The sequence below is a fragment of the Uranotaenia lowii genome, chromosome 2, assembly GCF_029784155.1.
Source record: "Uranotaenia lowii strain MFRU-FL chromosome 2, ASM2978415v1, whole genome shotgun sequence".
In the NCBI taxonomy this organism is placed as follows: Eukaryota; Metazoa; Arthropoda; class Insecta; order Diptera; family Culicidae; genus Uranotaenia; species Uranotaenia lowii.
In genome coordinates, this window is record NC_073692.1 from 16,604,256 (window position 1) to 16,624,436 (window position 20,181).

Genomic DNA, 20,181 nt, shown 5'->3' on the forward strand with positions numbered 1-20,181 from the left:
TCCCTGTTGCTAAATCATTGAATTCAACATTTAGTTTATTTATGACTTAAAATAGTAGCGGACATGAAAAAACGATAAAGTTATGTGAAATTTACCCAGTGATGGTAAACAGTTCCCTCTGTTACATGAAAAAAAAACAAGATTTTTGCACACAAAAGTGTTGAGAATTTCATTTCTCAATGTTGCAAGCAATATCGATGAGTCCTAATATTCAAACGTTGCGTTTAAATGTTTGTTGATGAAGCTGTGGATGGAGACGCTCAGTCCGAGAGGTCATCACAAATCTTTTTAAACTTAATTTGTCAGAAGTGGTTTAATTAGGTAAAGTATGAAGGAAATGAGTTTATAGCTTGCATTTTACACAGACAATAGGAGTGCAGGAGTATATTTTATTCTTTAAAATCACAACACAGGCACAGTCAAAAGTGTCTCCAGGTCATATTCCTTCACCCACTCTCCTTTAAAAAATTATTTGCTTGAATGCATAGGTGACCTGCAGTTCAAAGTTATTTCTCTCTCATTCCTTTCTCTATTTTTCCTAACTATATATTGACTACTTGAACGTGGCCGGCACCGTTATTAATGTTAAAAGAGAGAGAAAGCATCAGTTTTGTACATTGAGAATGAGCTACTATTCCCAAGTTCCATTCTTTTGACCTTTGTACACAATTGATGGCTTCGGTCAATCACGGAGTAGCAACCACTGGAGAGTTCCACGTTCTACCTAGCCACGCCTGCGACTATGGAGTTAGAAATGCGTGAATATGATTTCAATAGGAAAGTTGTTTAATGCCATATGAAAATATAAGTTTTGTTAATTAAGAAAAGAACTGAATATGAAACATTTTCGGATTTCATAGTTTAAGGTGGATGTGAGTAGTCAATCAAGCTAAGCTAAGCTAATAAAAGATGTTTGCAGTTGTTAAACTGAACTTTTGTAAATTTTTCAGTGAAAACAATTTTGGGTTCTAGAGAATAAATTTAGCCCCGATAACTGTTTGATTTTTTTTTGCTTTAGATCAAAATGTGCGAACGTCAGTTAAAGCATTCTGGCCAGCTAAATTATAACGGAAAAATTCTCGTATCGAACCTTCCTTCCTCTGAAACCAATTGTGCGCCATACGTGAGAGGTCACTAAGAGCTGACCTCGAGACAGATGGTAGGCAGCTAGTGAATTTTGTATAGTAAAAAACTTGTCAGAAAAAACTAGTTTTCCTCATTATTTTCAACATTTGAATGCACCAAAATCGCCTAAAAATCGCCGGACAGGACTAAACCGAGCAAAAAAAAACAAGATTCCCATGCAGCTGTCTGTCCCCTCAAGGAAATTATAAACTGTCCCATTTGTGGAAACTTGTTTGACCAGTCGCCCAGGAAAGTGTCCCGTCCTAGGCGACTGGCCTGGGAACGAACGGAAGAACGGACACGGAACGTAAAGTTTTGGCTATTTCGGTTATTGATAGGCCCCGAATGACCAACGAGGGCCGAATGATGCGCCTTCGAAACTGGACAAACGAACACAGTTTGTGCTGCGTTCATTCAAGGATGAAATAGGGTTAGAGGAATTGAATCCACAAAAAAAAACACGAAAACGGTCAATTTCGTGGAATCAACCCTTTCCCCTAGCTTATGCGCAAGAAGTCTATTCCTTGCACCCTTTTCTTTCCAATTGTCACAAACAGAAAGGAATGCTTCTTAACGAACACATAGTTCGAGGAAGTAATTTATGCAGAGATTTGAAACCTTTTTATCTGCTGAGAAGAAATTCATGTTTGATTGACGATGCTCGTCAAAACTTTAGCTTGAATCATGTTTAATCACTAGGATATAAACCAACATGGCACTGTCGATTTTCAAAACAGACCATATACGTACCTACATTTTGACGATTGGCTTAAAAAACTGACCGGTGCAAAATTTTAAAATGACAAAAATGAAAAAAATGACAAAAATGACAAAAATGACAAAAATGACAAAAATGACAAAAATGACAAAAATGACAAAAATGACAAAAATGACAAAAATGACAAAAATGACAAAAATGACAAAAATGACAAAAATGACAAAAATGACAAAAATGACAAAAATGACAAAAATGACAAAAATGACAAAAATGACAAAAATGGCAAAATTGACAAAAATGACAAAAATGACAAAAATGGCAACAATGACAAATATGGCAAAAATGACAAAAATGACAAAAATGACAAAAATGACAAAAATGACAAAAATGACAAAAATGACAAAAATGACAAAAATGACAAAAATGATTAAAATGACAGAAATCACTGGAATGACATTGTTTTTAAATAGGTGATTTTAAAAGGTTTGTCTTTAAAAAAAAAAATTGGTCCATTTTTTATTAAAATTTTTTGTTACTTGTCAAATTTGCACTTTTTTCAAATATTTTATTTATTTGTCATTTTTTCCATTCTTGCAATTTTATAATTCTTTGTCCAAATTTCTGTGTTTCATACTAATAAATGTTACATTTTCCAGTATATTCAAGCGCAAATTTGGCGGCCTTTCCTTCGTCATATTCGACCCAATTTACCGTCGGCTTTTGACAAAGCAAGCGCTTTGTTATTATGAATGAGCGTTGAGCATCAACAGATTTCGGTTTCTGTAACCTTACTAGTTAGGTACATTTGAAAATAAGAATAGTTCGTTTACCTACGCCAATACCCAAGATGGGAAACTAAATTCTATCTTTTGTTGTACAGGTTATGTTGATATGGGAAGTGATGCCGAAACCGTGTCAACCTCCCTCGATTCCACTGTTCCTTCCTTGGCCATCACAGTAGGAACTGGGAACCTATATCTTCTTGAGGATGGCACCCAGACTAAGTGCGGAAGTTCACGAGGAAAGGGGGGATGACGGTACCGGTTGGTAGTTTGTCTGGCTGGGATGTGTGCAAACTTATCAATGAATGAGAAGTGTGTAGAGTTGTTGCTGCCTCCTGCTGCCTGTCCTCGATACGACAAGATGGTAGGTAGTTTTAGACTCACATCATCAGCTGAGGGTTGTTGGTGAATCTTCCTCTGGGATTCCAGGGAGCATCCTGCATCCAGATACGGGTGCATTGCTCTACTTAGCCAGAGCCAAAACGTCAAGGTTGTGCCGATGATGCTGATGAAAGTGAAATAAGTATATTGTGTGTAGACTTTCGAGAGCAAACAGGATTCAAGTGAGATTTGACCTTGCTAGGAACCAGGAAGAGCATCCCCTCCCCGGAGGATCCTGATCACTTTAAATTCTCTTATCAGAAAGGCAGACGTACCCAAATTTCAACTACATATCAAATGGCTTTTGATTTGGCCGACTTTCGAGTTTAGGAACTGGCACCAGGAAATTTGCAAATGCATGCCAAGTCCAGTAGCATATACAATATGCATACATAGTTAGAACTATGAATTAATCGATGTAAACACTTTCACCTAAATTTTTCCAGATCGGCATAGAAGATTAAGATTGTTGGTCCTCCACATGAATTTCGTATCCCGAATCAATGAGTGAAACTATCGATTTGTATGACCTTTCTTTGCTAAATCATTGAGTAGGAGATACTGTGTGGATGCGATACACCCCTGCTGTGACATAAACATGACATCGAACCCTGCAACATATTCCTCATACGACACACGCACACTAATGGACCAAACAGACCACGAGAGTGACATTCGACCGAACTCGTCCTCTTTCGCATTTTAGACGCCGGACCGACAAGACGTGCTTTCCCACGGTAAGTTAAGCCGCAGCAGACAAAGGTGTAACCTGCACATTTGGCGATTCCTGCCAGGAGCTTGCTTTATTGCAAGCAACTGGAGAGGACCAACAAAAAAATGGATTCCTCGTTTTTGAAAGAAAAATGAAGGAAATCTCTTACTATTCAGGAATGCGTAGACGGGAGTCCGCATGGCAAAAATGGCGTCGACGGGAGTCCGCATAGTGTGTTAGTTTTTTTTTCTCTTACGAAAGTGGCATCAATGAGAATTTGTTTCATCTCAGCATGCGTCGACGGGAGTCCGCGTGGTTTTTCTAAAGTGTGCGTTGGAGAGAGTCCGCGTGATTGATTTTTGTGTGCGTCGACGGGAGTCCGCATAATGTGTTAGTTTTTTTTCCTTTTGCGAAAGTGACATCAATGAGAATTTTCTTTCATCACAGCTTGCGTCGACGGGAGTCCGCGTGGCTTTTCTAAAGTGTGCGTTGATGGGATTCCGCGTGATTTATTTTTGTGTGCGTCGACGGGAGTCCGCATGACTTGTTGCCGTGTGCGTCGACGGGAGTCCGCATGATTTGCTACAGTGTGCGTCGACGGGAGTCCGCATGATTTGTTGCAGTGTGCGTCGACGGGAGTCCGCGTAATAAATTGTCGTGTGCGTTGACGGGAGTCCGCGTGATTTATTTTTGTGTGCGTCGACGGGAGTCCGCGTGATAAATTGTCGTGTGCGTCGACGGGAGTCCGCATGGATTTCCAAAGTGTGCGTTGACGGGAGTCCGCATGGTTTTCTAAAGTATGCGTTGACGGGAGTCCGCGTGATTTATTTTTGTGTGCGTCGACGGGAGTCCGCATGACTTGCTGCCGTGTGCGTCGACGAGAGTCCGCATGATTTGCTACAGTGTGCGTCGACGGGAGTCCGCATGATTTGTTGCAGTGTGCGTCGACGGGAGTCCGCTAGGTTTTCTAAAGTGTGTGTGTGACGGGAGTCCGCGTGATTTATTTTTGTGTGCGTCGACGGGAGTCCGCATGATTTGCGGCAGTGTGCGTCGACGGGAGTTCGCATGGTTTCCTAAGAGTGCGTTGACGGGAGTCCGCGTGGTTAATTGCCATATGTGTTGACGGAAGTCACAGTTTGTTGCGACATTCGTTAATGGAAATTCACAAAATTTGCTGCGGTGTTAATTGACAGAAGCATGCCGAGCTAATTGTTATGTTCTGAGTTTACTTCAGATACTGTACACAGATGCCTCTCCAATCGCACTAGGAGCAGTCCTGGTACAAGAGAGAGTTGGGCATTCCCCAAGAATAATAAGCTTTGCATCGAAAGCCTTGACTTCGACTGAAAAAAAGTATGCTCAAAGTCAGCGCGAGGCACTAGGGGCCGTTTGGGCAATCGAACATTTTTCGTTCTTCCTCCTCGGAAGGCATTTTATTTTGAGAACCGATGCGGAAGGCATAATGTTCATTCTTAACCGCACGCGTGAGAACTCAAAAAGAGCACTAACCAGGGCTGACGGATGGGCACTCCGCCTTAGTCCCTACAACTACGAAGTACAATTTGTTAAAGGACGCAACAATATCGCTGACCCGTCGTCCAGACTTTATGTAGGAACAGATGTCGCATTCGATGAAGAAAAGAGCCCCTGGGAAATAGCCTGCCTCAATTCAACCAAAGAGAATTTCCTTACAGAGAGCAAGATAAAAGAAGCTACGGAGAAGGATACAGTACTCCAAAAAGTCATCGTATCGTTGGAATCAGGGGAATGGACACCTGATCTGAACAAGTTTCGCTCTGTTGCAAAAGAACTTTCTCTACAGAACGGCTTGATAGTGAAGAATGGTTGCGCAGTAATACCAGAAACTCTGAAAGAACGCACTTTGTCGCTGGCACATGATGGTCACCCCAGAATAGCGAAACTGAAGAGTATCCTAAGGGAACGTGTATGGTGGCCGGGAATGGCAGCCGATGCCGAAAAATGGGTCGTATCATGCAAAACATGCGCAATGAACGGTATGCCCGAAAAGCCAACCCCGATGATGCGCATATTTGCCCCTCAGTCCGTTTGGGAAACAATTGCACTTGATTTCAATGGTCCATACATAAAACTAGGCGGAATATCTATTTTGGTAATCGTAGATTACCGGTCTAGATACCTTATCACTCGCGCAGTAAGATCAACCAGTTTCGAACACACCAGACGAGTCCTCGAAGAGGTGTTCGACAGGGAAGGTTTCCCATCAACCATGCGTTCGGATAATGGACCACCGTTTAATAGTGTCGAGTATCAACGATACTGTACAGAGAGAGGAATAAACGCGGTATTTTCCACCCCATTGTTCCCTCAACAGAACGGTCTGGCGGAGAATTATATGAAGCTTGTGAACAGGGCTATGGCGTCTTCCACTGTTAATGGTACGAAGTTCTCAGATGAGCTGAGGGCCGCTGTTAACGCTCACAACGCTGCTGCTCACTCGATAACTGGCATACCACCAGAAGAGGTAATGATGGGCCGGAAAATCCGACGCCGTCTGCCGCTTTTGAATTACCAGAGAGCGAATTATAGAAAAGAAACTTTGGACGAGAGGGATAGAGAAGCTAAGCTGTCGGGTAAAGAGAGAGAGGATGCACGTCGGGAAGCCCGGGAGTGTCGCGTGAAACCAGGCGACACCGTGATCATTGAACGATCCAACAAGCTGAAGGGTGAAACCAGATTCGACCCTCAGCGGTATGTCGTTCTTGAAGAAGCTAACGGCAACCTCACTCTTAGTAATGATGGAGCCATTCTTAAACGTCATGTTACTCAGACGAAGAAAGTAGGAGAATGGCGTAAGGATGAAGAAAAAGAAACTATGATACGTGACCGTGGAACCGTAGAAGAACGCCCAGTGAGACAGAGAACATCGCCATTATATCTGAAAGACTTCGTTAGAAATGTCAGTGACTCCTTTTAACCATGCTTTAATGGAATAAATAGTAGATGAATCAGAAATCACAGAATACATGCAATAGATAATACACACTCAAATGAAACCTTTTATTTTTCATGGGAGGGAAAGGGAGATGTGTGGATGCGATACACCCCTGCTGTGACATAAACATGACATCGAACCCTGCAACATATTCCTCATACGACACACGCACACTAATGGACCAAACAGACCACGAGAGTGACATTCGACCGAACTCGTCCTCTTTCGCATTTTAGACGCCGGACCGACAAGACGTGCTTTCCCACGGTAAGTTAAGCCGCAGCAGACAAAGGTGTAACCTGCACAGATACCATTATGAAATGCTCTGGCTACAGCTGTCAAAATTTCTACAAGTTAATGTTTACAGTTTCTCTTAAATTGCAGCACTTTCCTGTCATATATATTTGCATTTTAATTTTCGGCAACCAGTTTTTTTTTGAATATTTTCTATATACAAGACCAGTGTGAATAGAACTCCTCCAGAAGAAACTTATAACAAGTTCTAGTATGTTTACGTGTTCTTAACATCAACGAAGGAGAACCGACGATAATTTTAAGTGTATAAGAAGAAGTAAAATTTTCATAGTTTTTCTTCTCTAGAAACAGAAACTTAAAAAATCTGATGAAAAAATCCTGATACTGCAGATCAGATAGCTCACGGTTGTCTAGGCCAATGCGTTTACCAAATCTTAGACCATGGGTGGCCAATATTTTCAGGTGGCGGGCCAAATTTTAGAAATGTGTTTAGTCTGCGGGCCAGAAAATTCTTGTCGGCACATTTTTTTCTTCCTTTAATACTTTTAAAGTATGTTTTAAATATACCTATTTAATTAAGTCAAATAAAATTATTTCAATATGCAAAATGACTTTAATTGAAACAATAAAAAAAAGATATCTAGGGTTGCTAGCGATTTTTCCTTTTGAAATTCTCAAGTTTTTACCGGTACAATAGTTTTTATTATGAAAACATGGCTTATCAACACATTTAACAGTTTTGAGAAAACGAGATCTGTAAACCTATTTTGAAATTTTAATAATCTTAGACTTCTTTCGAGTCACATCAGAAAAGTAAAAATTTTGGCTTCTGGAAATTTTCCAGAGCTGTACTAAAATGTAAACAGCTGAAAATATTCTAAAATGCATCACGTGAAGAAAACACTTCTTCCAAAAATCGTGATGGCTTATCGTTATATTAAAGCTTCATAAAGTGGATATGATCTAAAACAGGAAAGTTTGATAACAATTGCGACAATTTAAAAATAAGTCATTCATCAGCATACCAATTCGAATGGAATAAGCGTGAGCTCAAATTAACAATAATTTCAACAATACAAAAAATCAGCCTCTTAACCTTTATTTTATAAAAATGATCTTGAAGGTTTTCCTTTATCATAACTAAAATATCTATACAAACTAAAAAAAAATTATATTTTTTTTTTAAATTTAGTTTACAAAATTCATATAACATGAAAAAAGGCAATTTTGGGGCGATGAATGAAGATATCTAATATAACTCTTTTACATTTTTTTTCCTTTTAGATATCACAATCTTAAAAACTATGCAGGCTTGAAGTCTTTGAGTAAATTCTTTCTCCAAAGATGTGAAAATATTCTTATGGTTTTTAAAGCAAAAATTAAGCCTGGATGATTTTAAGCCGAATTTCGTACATTCACACGTCAGAAGTTTAATTCTGTAAACTTTCAAAAATTCTGATGAAAAATATTTCTAAGTTTTTGAAGAAGCTTTGTTATTATCACATTTCGTACAACCCAAAAATGTTTTAACATTCTTAATAGGAAACATTTATTAAATATGTAGTAAAAATCCCAAAAATGACAATTTTCCTGGTTTAGTGCTGAAATTCCCAGTTTTTTATCGTTTCCTGGTGAAGGAATGGCAATCCAAACTTTTTCCGATTCGCTAGCAACAAACCAAGTTTTTAAAATGCAGGATACACAGTCAACGAAAATTACCGAGTTCGGAACTTTTTTTTACCGAAATCCTAACATGTGTAAATCGTTAAACTGTTTGGTAATGTTTTCGGTAAAAAATAAAAAAAATAAACGAACATCGGTAAATCGATTCTTCATTTACCGATGTTCGTTTATAAAAACATTCGGTAAAAAAATTACCGAACTCGGTAATTTTCGTTTACTGTGTACTTCACCACAACCAAATTTGTTTTACGAAGCCGTTACAGACCAAACTGATGATATATACATAAGCTTACGTTAACGGAAAAACTGTGTTCTAAATGCATAAAAAAGCACACGATGCTTTCCAAATCTTGGAGTCTGTTGTCAAATTCAAGTCCGGAAGTCAGTGTTTATTGGCAGTTTTGTGATATTTGACCTTTAATTCAAGCTTTTGGATAAGTTCGCACGGATTTTCAAGTCTAATGAAATTACTTTTTACTGCCTCCAGGGCAACGAAATAATTTGATTCAAATTCAAAAACGCCACCGCCCGTGGCATAGAGGAAAGCGTTCATGTCTTCTAAGCCAACGGTCATGAGATCTAATCCCAGTCACGGCAAACATAGTGCACTTTCTGTGGGTTGGTGGTTTTAGCATTTGAAAGATGCTAGCCATCATATCCTCGAAAGATGTACGCATAGGGTTAAGTTAATAGAATCTCTTCGAGGAAACATCAAGTTTCATTGAGACCCTATACTATATGAGTTTGTGTTCGTTTTAAAAATCAAAAAGCAATAATTTGAAATAAATTCGAAGATTTTTTTTCAAATTTTCAAATAACAAAAAGTTTACATGATTACATGATTATGATCTACCTGAAATGAATATTTAGAAATGATACCCAATTAGTTCATAAGAATGAATTTAGAACGCACAAAATTTTTCAATTGAAAATATTTCTTTTCAGACAAATGTGAAGTCTCCAACCCGTTAACCAATAAATTTTTCAAAAGCAAAATTATTTGTCCCTCGATCGATTCAAAAAAACTTTCTTTTCTTCTAGGACAGACTATCTACCGAATGTCCTACTTTTCTGTATTTTATTCTTGTAAGCCTTAATAAGTAAGTTTAATGGAACTTTTAGATACTTCTTTATTTTAATTTTGCTCGAAGCCCCACCGATTTCACGACTGAGATCTTGTTGACAAACACGTTGAAATTTTTTTCTATTACATCACTGGAACTGGCTAATAAAAAATCATCGCGGAAGTATAAATTCAGGCGCTTCCACACATAGCTCCGAAATGAACCTCACTCATAATCAGAAACACATTCATATTCAATTTTCATTGATTTACGAAAACTTTAAACTTCCTCATTAGTATAGTTTAGGAATTCAGATAAATCATGAACAAAGAAAGAAAATTGACTTGAAACTTTTTAGATAACAAAATTTTTTTTTGACAATTTGAATAGAAAATTGCATAACCTAAAGGGCTAAGGAACTTGATTTTCAGTACTTTTTCGGTTGTAGGGTTTACACACTCAGGCGCGGGGGGGGGGGGGGGGGGGGTGATCGAGGTTAAGTTACTCAACAAAAGTTGTTGAGTGCTGATTTGGAATTTGCTATTAATAAAATGTAGGGACAACTTTTTTTGAATTGTCACTAGTTTCCATTCCCAATTAACACGAGCAAATTGCAACAAATTTTAGTACTTGCTTCAAATTCAGAGCTTCTGAATTTCTGATTTTGTTTTGAATTTTAATGAAATGGAAAATTTCGAAAAGTCATATAGAGGGGTGAAAATAATTATAACACTGAAACACTTGAAATATTTGTTCTGCTGTCATTAGACATTCATTGCCTTCAATTGCAAAATAAAAAATCAGGTTCTGAATCACAGTAAAGATTCTCTTTCGCGAGAATTTTTCACCTTCAATTAATCCACCATTCAAATATGAATTGTAAACTTAAAATTAATAACCTATATTATGAAATTCAAAAACAAAAATTTAAATTTTAAATCTGATTTTATTTAATTCTGTTTGAAATGTATCACATCTAACATTCATATTATGGATGACTGTGAAAAAATACAAGTACTGCCAAACAGAAATCGAATATAAAATATTCATAGTAGAGTTTAAATTTAAAAAAATCCTCTCAAGAGATTTCAGCAACAATAAATCGAAGAAAGAGATTACGTTTTATGACTTTTGCGTTTCATATGAGTTTTTAGTGCCAAAAAGGAACAAAATAGTATTTATAGGGGAGATGAGGGCATAACGAGCACCCAGGGCATAATGAGCACTCCTTTTTTCTACATAAGTACGTATTTTCTTAAACATATTTTCATAAGGACTTGTTTCGTACTACCCATAGTATTAATTTTCTACCAAAAAAATATCCTTTTCATCTTTACAGAAATATTAAATAATAACCAGCTAGGTTCTCAAGTGACGAAAATATTATAATTTTTGAGCCCCACCAAATAAGCTTTTATGACCTTGAAATGTACGCACTGCAACATGATCTACACATTGTTTCTCAATTTTCAACATCATAAATTTTTTTATTTTTCACTTTAATCAATTTTAAAACGCTTTTTTACTTTAATTTGTTCACTAGAGGCGAACAGAGCACTATCAAGGAAGGCATAATGAGCATTTTCTGCCGGGGAATCTAGCAGCGAATTCAACTCGATGAAGTTAACTGAATAATAGAATAATAGGCCTATTGGTAAGGTGTCGGAGAGGTAATCAGTAGACTCGAGTTCGATTTTTGTTCGAGGGGATTTTTTTTGCAGATACCATTCATGATTGATTTTTTTTATTGTTACATTATACGGCTAATAGCATCAAAGCATCATCCGTCAAACAAAACACCAGAAACATAATGTATGAGCATGTGTTAATTCTTTGAATTCTACAAACAGACCTACATTATTTTGTTATTGCTCTGTTAAATGAATCCACGCCTCACCGTTCATTGCAATCATGATCATGAATGATAAATGAAAAAAAAATCACCTCGACCAGGAATCGAACTCGAGCCTACTGATTACCTCTCCGACATCTTACCAATAGGCCAAATCGTCACACGATACAAGTCAAGCTGTAGCTCTATTACTCAGTTGACTTCATCGAGTCGAATTTGCTGCTAAAATTCCCGGCAGAAAACGCTCATTATGCCTTCATTAATGGTGCTCATACTGCCTCGGGGGGTTTCTCATTATGCCTCTACAGTGACTGGTTTTCAGCTTTCGGCTGAAATTTTTAAAATGCATTTTTAAACGTTTTATCTACTTTTTCAAGTTTCGTCCAATTAGGTAATAGACTATTTGAGTGTCTGAACACGAAACAATGATGTAATTCACATATTACAGCTGTTCTCTATAGTTAAATAAGCGTTTTCCTTAAGGTGGCCATTATGCCCTCATCTCCCCTATCAGCTGTTTCAGGAATTGGTGTTGGAGATAGAGATTCAAATGCATCTCTAGAACCCTAAATCTGCATTCAAAACTATAACACAAGAAAACAAAATTCACATTTTCCTAAGTGCAAAGAATTTGAAAACTGATTTAAACTTATTTAGGAGCTCTAAATGCAAATTTGTATAATTTTAACAGCTCTTTTTTCCGGTATAAATTTTGAAAATACAAGGCTCATTGGAGAAATTTGTGCTTTTTTAAGCAAAAGTGTAAAATATAAAAAAAAATAGAAAAAAAGGTATTAACTTAATGATCAATTTTCATAATCACTGTGAGTAATTTACCATGAGAGAATTATAGAAGTAAGTATCTTTCCCCATTTTGTAAAATACGAAGATTATCAAGACGGAATCTGTATTGTTTTTTTCCGGGGTGTCGGTATGTTGTGTGTTGAAGTTGTATCACAAAGAACTGATATATTACATTGTATATTGATTGATTTATTTAATTTGGGACATTTTACCAACTTTTTGGCATTCGTGTCCGAGAAATTCTTAACCTACCTAACTCTAATAAATTTTGTTATACAATTCAACATCCTTAAGAAACCGTATTTCTTTTGCTGGGTCGTTACTAAGTAGGATATGTTTGGTTTTGAAATATTCTGCGCAAAAGTAAGTATAAATAGTGATTGGCTTTGGTTGTATGCTTTGGATTTAGGGCTAGGCACTTAGGAGGTTGACAATTCTTTATTGAAATTCTGATAAAGCTATGATTTCGAATGAATTGAGCAGTAAATATAACCTGCAAGGTGATGCTATTTACGTCCATCTTCTGACGCTATAACTGGCTTATTAGAATTAGTCCATTATCCATGGTTGGTTGGTCAATCTCCATGAAAGGGTTGGCGGCAGCGGTCATTCAACGTTGGCCTAATTCATCCAGCCGGAGGCCCGTCTCTCGTGTTAGCATTAACGATAACGTTCCCAAATCACATCATACCTACATGTTTGCGAAAGCGCGCAACGACGACGTATGAACGACCTTCAAAATCGGGAATCCTCCCCGTCCTTCCTTGCTTGCTCGCGACCCTTCAAGGCTAGACGCTCAAGCCAACTGACCCTTCCTTTTCCGTTGAATCCCCCACCTTCTTGCTTCCGTTCAACCCCGTTCATCGACAGTGGCGCGAGGTCTCCCGAAGGCTGTGCGGACAAACTTGTTCATATAAACACATATCGGCGGAAAAGCCAAATGCAACAATTACCCGGCCAGCACAGTCATAGTCAGCAGTGGCATAAGCCGGAGTACGTCTCGTCGTCGTCCTACGTACGAGAAGGCCTTCCGCTCGGATATATTTCATGGCCGGGTGCAGGCTCGATGTCTGACGGTCTGGGTCTGGGTCTGGGTCCGGGTCGTCTGATCCGGTCTGGTCGGTCTTTGGTCCGCGCCGGGTTTTGTGTCTGTCTCTGTACCGAAATCTCGACACATTCGTACCTATATCTACCTCCATGCATACATATTTCGTGAAGGAATATATCGAGTCTCGGAGATTTTGTTGGTGGAAAGCGAATTCGAATTTCGAGGGCAGCCTCGGCAGACAGGATACCCCAATTTAGACACACTTTATGAAACGACGAACACTGACTGGGTGCGGGTATTCCTCCTGAGTCTCTCAACACCCCATTTCCACTCCCGGTCGGCCATCGACTTAGGGAAGGCGGACCGGTCAAAGTCCTGGTCACATATGCTCACACGTACAGAAACACAGGGGCACACGTGTCTGGCATTCACGTTCGAACGTACGGTACGATTTAGATATGATGCCACTTTCGCACAATTAGAACCGGTTGGCCCAGTTTCATTCGAGAGATTTGGGACACACAGGAACAAAGTTTTGAAAACATTGAGTGGTGGTCCGATTAGTCTGTTTGCCAAGGTATCGGAAGGGGAGAAACGTCAAAGGGAACGGGGAGTGAGCAGCTGATACGAACAAATCTGCACTCTTGAGGTTACGTAGTTCAAAATGTTACGTTCTGTTGATGGGTATCTTATCGGACATCGAACCCTGACATACTGAAGGACGGCATAATTATGACGTAATTCTATTCGCAGAACTTTTGATGGACAAAACTTAACATGAATTAGATAGGTAGTAGGTACCAACTTGAAGCTCAAATGCTGTTTTTCCTAATACTAGAACATATGACACATTCAACGTGACGTGAATTCACTTTTCCGGACTTTTCTGAATTGTTATCGTTCTAGAAGTCAACCAATTTACTGTAGAATGAAAAAAAAAAGTAGCCAATTAAATTTCCTTTCAATTGAGTATGATTTGGTCACTAAAAAATTTAATGAGTTTGTGGATTGTTCGATTACTTTTGTGACGTGAATTCACGCTAAAATTGATAATGATTTACTCCAGTATAAATATATCATCTTAATTTCCTGTTTTTTCAGAGGCAAGAAGTTCAGAGAACAAGTTGTGAACGAATTAAAAACCTACAATTTTTTAAAATTTAAATTGTTAAAAACTATCAAATTTGTGAGAATTGTCAACACAAACACATGAACCAAGCATTTCTGAGACTAGTAAATTGTCAAAATTGTCGAAATTTTCAAAATTGTCAAAATTGTCAAAATTGTCAAAATTATCAAAATTGTCAAAATTGTAGAAATTTTTCAATATTCTCAAAATTGTCAAAATTGTAAACATTGACAAATTTATCGAAATACTCAAAATTGTGAAGATTTGAAAAAAATTAAATGTTTCAAAATTGAAAAAACTTGTCAAAATTGTCAAAATTGATAAAATTTTCAAAATTGTCAAAATTGTTAAAATTATCAAAATTTTCAAGATTTCTCAAATTGCACAAATTGTCAAAACTGTCGAAATTGAGAAAACTGTGAAAAATTACCAAATTGTCAAAATTGTCAAAACTTTCCACATTTTCAAAATTGTCAAAATTTTCTAAATTGTCAAATTTTTCCAAATTTTCTCAAATTGTCAAATTTGTCAAAATTATCACAACTGTCAAAATCGTCATAACTGTCAAAATTGTAAAAATTATCGAAGTTGTCAAAGTTGTCAAAGTTGTCAAAATTGTCAAAATTATCAAAATTGACAAAATTGTTAAAATTGTCAAAATTGACAAAATTGACAAAATTGACAAAATTGACAAATTGTCAAAATTGACAAATTTACAAAATTGAAAAAATTGACAAAATTGACAAAATTGACAAAATTGACAAAATTGACAAAATTGACAAAATTACAAAATTGACAAAATTGACAAAATTGACAAAATTGACAAAATTGACAAAATTGACAAAATTGACAAAATTGACGAAATTGACAAAATTGACAAAATTGACAAAATTGACAAAATTGACAAAATTGACAAAATTGACAAAATTGACAAAATTGACAAAATTGACAAAATTGAAAAAATTGACAAAATTGACAAAATTGACAAAATTGACAAAATTGACAAAATTGACAAAATTGACAAAATTGACAAAATTGACAAAATTGACAAAATTACCAAAATTGACAAATTTGAAAAAAATGACAAAATTGACGAAATTGACAAAATTGACAAAATTGACAAAATTGAAAAAATTGACAAAATTGTCCAAATTGACAGAATAGTCAAAATTGACAAAATTGACAAAATTTTCGAAATGTCAAAATTGTAGAAAATCGTCAAAATTGTCATAATTGTCAAAATGACAATTTATACTATTATAGGTAATAGTCAAAATAGTTAAAATAGAAAAATTGTTGAAATTGTCATAATTGTCAAAATTGTCAAAATTGTCAAAATTTTCAAAATTGTAAAAAAATCGTCAAAATTGACAAAATTGTCAAAATTTTAAATATGGTATAAATTGTCAAAAAAGAGTAAAAATAGAAAAAATGTCAAAATTGTATGGTGGGAATTGACAATTCTGTCAAAATTGTCAAAGTTGTCAAAATTGTCAAAATTGTCAAAGTTGTAAAAATTGTAAAAATTATAAAAATGGTAAAAATTGTAAAAATTGTAAAAATTTTAAAAATTGTGAGAATTGTAAAAATTGTAAAAATTGTAAAAATTGTAAAAATTGTCAAAATTGACAAAATTGTCAAAATTGTCAAAATTCTCAAAATTCTCAAAATTCTCAAAATTCTCAAAATTGTCAAAATTGTCAAAATTGTTACAAATTTCAATTTTGTTTTAAAATGTCAAAATTGTCAAAATTGTCTAAATTGTCCAAGTTGTCGGAATTGTAAAGATAGTCAAAATTGTCAAAATTGTCAAAATTGTCAAATTGTCAAAATTGTCGGAATTGTAAAGATAATCAAAATTGTCAAAATTGTCAAAATTGTCAAAATTGTCAAAATTGTCAAAATTGTCAAAATTGTCAAAATTGTCAAAAAATGTCTAAATTGTCAAAATTGTCAAAATTGTAAAATATTTCAAAATTGTCAAAATTTTGAAAATCGTAAAAAATTTTCAATATTGTTAAAATGGTGTAAATTGTCATAACAGTTCATAAACCCAAATTGTTGGAATTGTCTAAAATATTAAAAATTGTCAATCAGGCAAAATTGTCAAAATTTTTAAAATTTTCCAAACTGCCAAATAGTCAAAAATTTTCCAAAATGTCAAAATTGTCATAATTGTCAAAATTGTTATAATTGTCAAACTTGCCCAAATTGCTCAAATTGTCAAAATTGAAAAAAATGTCAAAACTGTCAAAATTTTTAAAATTTTCCAAATTGCCCAAATTGTCAAAATTGAAAAAAAAATTCAAAATTGAAAAAAATGTCAAAATTGTTAAAATTGTCAAAATTTTTCAAAATGTCAAAATTGTCAAACTTGCCCAAATTGCCCAAATTGTCAAAATTGAAAAAAAAAATTCAAAATTGAAAAAAATGTCAAAATTGTTAAAATTGTCAAAATTGTCAAAATTGTCAAAATTGTCAAAATTGTCAAAATTGTCAAAATTGTCAAAATTGTCAAAATTGTCAAAATTGTCAGAATTGTCAAAATCGTCAAAATTGTGAAAATTGTCATAAATGTCAAAATTGTCAAAATGTCAAAAATGTCAAAAATGTCAAAAATGTCAAAAATGTCAAAAATGTCAAAAATGTCAAAAATGTCAAAAATGTCAAAATTGTCAAAATAGTCAAAATTGTCAAAATTGTCAAAAATGTCAAAATTGTGAAAATTGTCAAAATTGTCAAAATTGTCAAAATTGTCAAAATTGTCAAAACTGTCAAACCTGTCAAAATTTTCAAAATTGTCAAGATTGCAAAAATGGTCAAAACTGTTAAAACTTTCAAAATTGTCAAAATTGACGAAATTGTCAAAATTGACGAAATTGTCAAAATTATCAAAATTGTCAAAATTGGCAAAATTTTCTAAATTTCAAAACTGTCAAAATTGTCAAAATTGTCAAAATTGTCAAAATTGTCAAAATTGTCAAAATTATCAAAATTGTCAAAATTGTCTTGTTTAAGAAAAAATTGTCAAAATTGTCTAAATTGTCAAAATAGTCAAAATTGTTAAAATTGTTAAAATAGTTAAAATTGTCAAAATTGTCAAAATTGTCAATATTGTCCAAATATTTCCGGACTTTTCTGAATTGTTATCGTTCTAGAAGTCAACCAATTTACTGTAGAATGAAAAAAAAAAGTAGCCAATTAAATTTCCTTTCAATTGAGTATGATTTGGTCACTAAAAAATTTAATGAGTTTGTGGATTGTTCGATTACTTTTGTGACGTGAATTCACGCTAAAATTGATAATGATTTACTCCAGTATAAATATATCATCTTAATTTCCTGTTTTTTCAGAGGCAAGAAGTTCAGAGAACAAGTTGTGAACGAATTAAAAACCTACAATTTTTTAAAATTTAAATTGTTAAAAACTATCAAATTTGTGAGAATTGTCAACACAAACACATGAACCAAGCATTTCTGAGACTAGTAAATTGTCAAAATTGTCGAAATTTTCAAAATTGTCAAAATTGTCAAAATTGTCAAAATTATCAAAATTGTCAAAATTGTAGAAATTTTTCAATATTCTCAAAATTGTCAAAATTGTAAACATTGACAAATTTATCGAAATACTCAAAATTGTGAAGATTTGAAAAAAATTAAATGTTTCAAAATTGAAAAAACTTGTCAAAATTGTCAAAATTGATAAAATTTTCAAAATTGTCAAAATTGTTAAAATTATCAAAATTTTCAAGATTTCTCAAATTGCACAAATTGTCAAAACTGTCGAAATTGAGAAAACTGTGAAAAATTACCAAATTGTCAAAATTGTCAAAACTTTCCACATTTTCAAAATTGTCAAAATTTTCTAAATTGTCAAATTTTTCCAAATTTTCTCAAATTGTCAAATTTGTCAAAATTATCACAACTGTCAAAATCGTCATAACTGTCAAAATTGTAAAAATTATCGAAGTTGTCAAAGTTGTCAAAGTTGTCAAAATTGTCAAAATTATCAAAATTGACAAAATTGTTAAAATTGTCAAAATTGACAAAATTGACAAAATTGACAAAATTGACAAATTGTCAAAATTGACAAATTTACAAAATTGAAAAAATTGACAAAATTGACAAAATTGACAAAATTGACAAAATTGACAAAATTGACAAAATTACAAAATTGACAAAATTGACAAAATTGACAAAATTGACAAAATTGACAAAATTGACAAAATTGACAAAATTGACGAAATTGACAAAATTGACAAAATTGACAAAATTGACAAAATTGACAAAATTGACAAAATTGACAAAATTGACAAAATTGACAAAATTGAAAAAATTGACAAAATTGACAAAATTGACAAAATTGACAAAATTGACAAAATTGACAAAATTGACAAAATTGACAAAATTGACAAAATTGACAAAATTGACAAAATTGACAAAATTACCAAAATTGACAAATTTGAAAAAAATGACAAAATTGACGAAATTGACAAAATTGACAAAATTGACAAAATTGAAAAAATTGACAAAATTGTCCAAATTGACAGAATAGTCAAAATTGACAAAATTGACAAAATTTTCGAAATGTCAAAATTGTAGAAAATCGTCAAAATTGTCATAATTGTCAAAATGACAATTTATACTATTATAGGTAATAGTCAAAATAGTTAAAATAGAAAAATTGTTGAAATTGTCATAATTGTCAAAATTGTCAAAATTGTCAAAATTTTCAAAATTGTAAAAAAATCGTCAAAATTGACAAAATTGTCAAAATTTTAAATATGGTATAAATTGTCAAAAAAGAGTAAAAATAGAAAAAATGTCAAAATTGTATGGTGGGAATTGACAATTCTGTCAAAATTGTCAAAGTTGTCAAAATTGTCAAAATTGTCAAAGTTGTAAAAATTGTAAAAATTATAAAAATGGTAAAAATTGTAAAAATTGTAAAAATTTTAAAAATTGTGAGAATTGTAAAAATTGTAAAAATTGTAAAAATTGTAAAAATTGTCAAAATTGACAAAATTGTCAAAATTGTCAAAATTCTCAAAATTCTCAAAATTCTCAAAATTCTCAAAATTGTCAAAATTGTCAAAATTGTTACAAATTTCAATTTTGTTTTAAAATGTCAAAATTGTCAAAATTGTCTAAATTGTCCAAGTTGTCGGAATTGTAAAGATAGTCAAAATTGTCAAAATTGTCAAAATTGTCAAATTGTCAAAATTGTCGGAATTGTAAAGATAATCAAAATTGTCAAAATTGTCAAAATTGTCAAAATTGTCAAAATTGTCAAAATTGTCAAAATTGTCAAAATTGTCAAAAAATGTCTAAATTGTCAAAATTGTCAAAATTGTAAAATATTTCAAAATTGTCAAAATTTTGAAAATCGTAAAAAATTTTCAATATTGTTAAAATGGTGTAAATTGTCATAACAGTTCATAAACCCAAATTGTTGGAATTGTCTAAAATATTAAAAATTGTCAATCAGGCAAAATTGTCAAAATTTTTAAAATTTTCCAAACTGCCAAATAGTCAAAAATTTTCCAAAATGTCAAAATTGTCATAATTGTCAAAATTGTTATAATTGTCAAACTTGCCCAAATTGCTCAAATTGTCAAAATTGAAAAAAATGTCAAAACTGTCAAAATTTTTAAA

General features: G+C 33.9%; 1 protein-coding gene across 1 annotated transcript; it reads left to right on the top strand.

Annotated features, from left to right (window-relative positions):
- Positions 1-5,180: 5,180 nt before the first annotated feature.
- LOC129741104 (uncharacterized protein K02A2.6-like) lies at positions 5,181-6,674 on the top strand. The gene has a single exon (XM_055732807.1). It carries the CDS (start codon positions 5,181-5,183, stop codon positions 6,672-6,674), a length of 1,494 nt encoding a protein of 497 aa, XP_055588782.1.
- Positions 6,675-20,181: the final 13,507 nt, after the last annotated feature.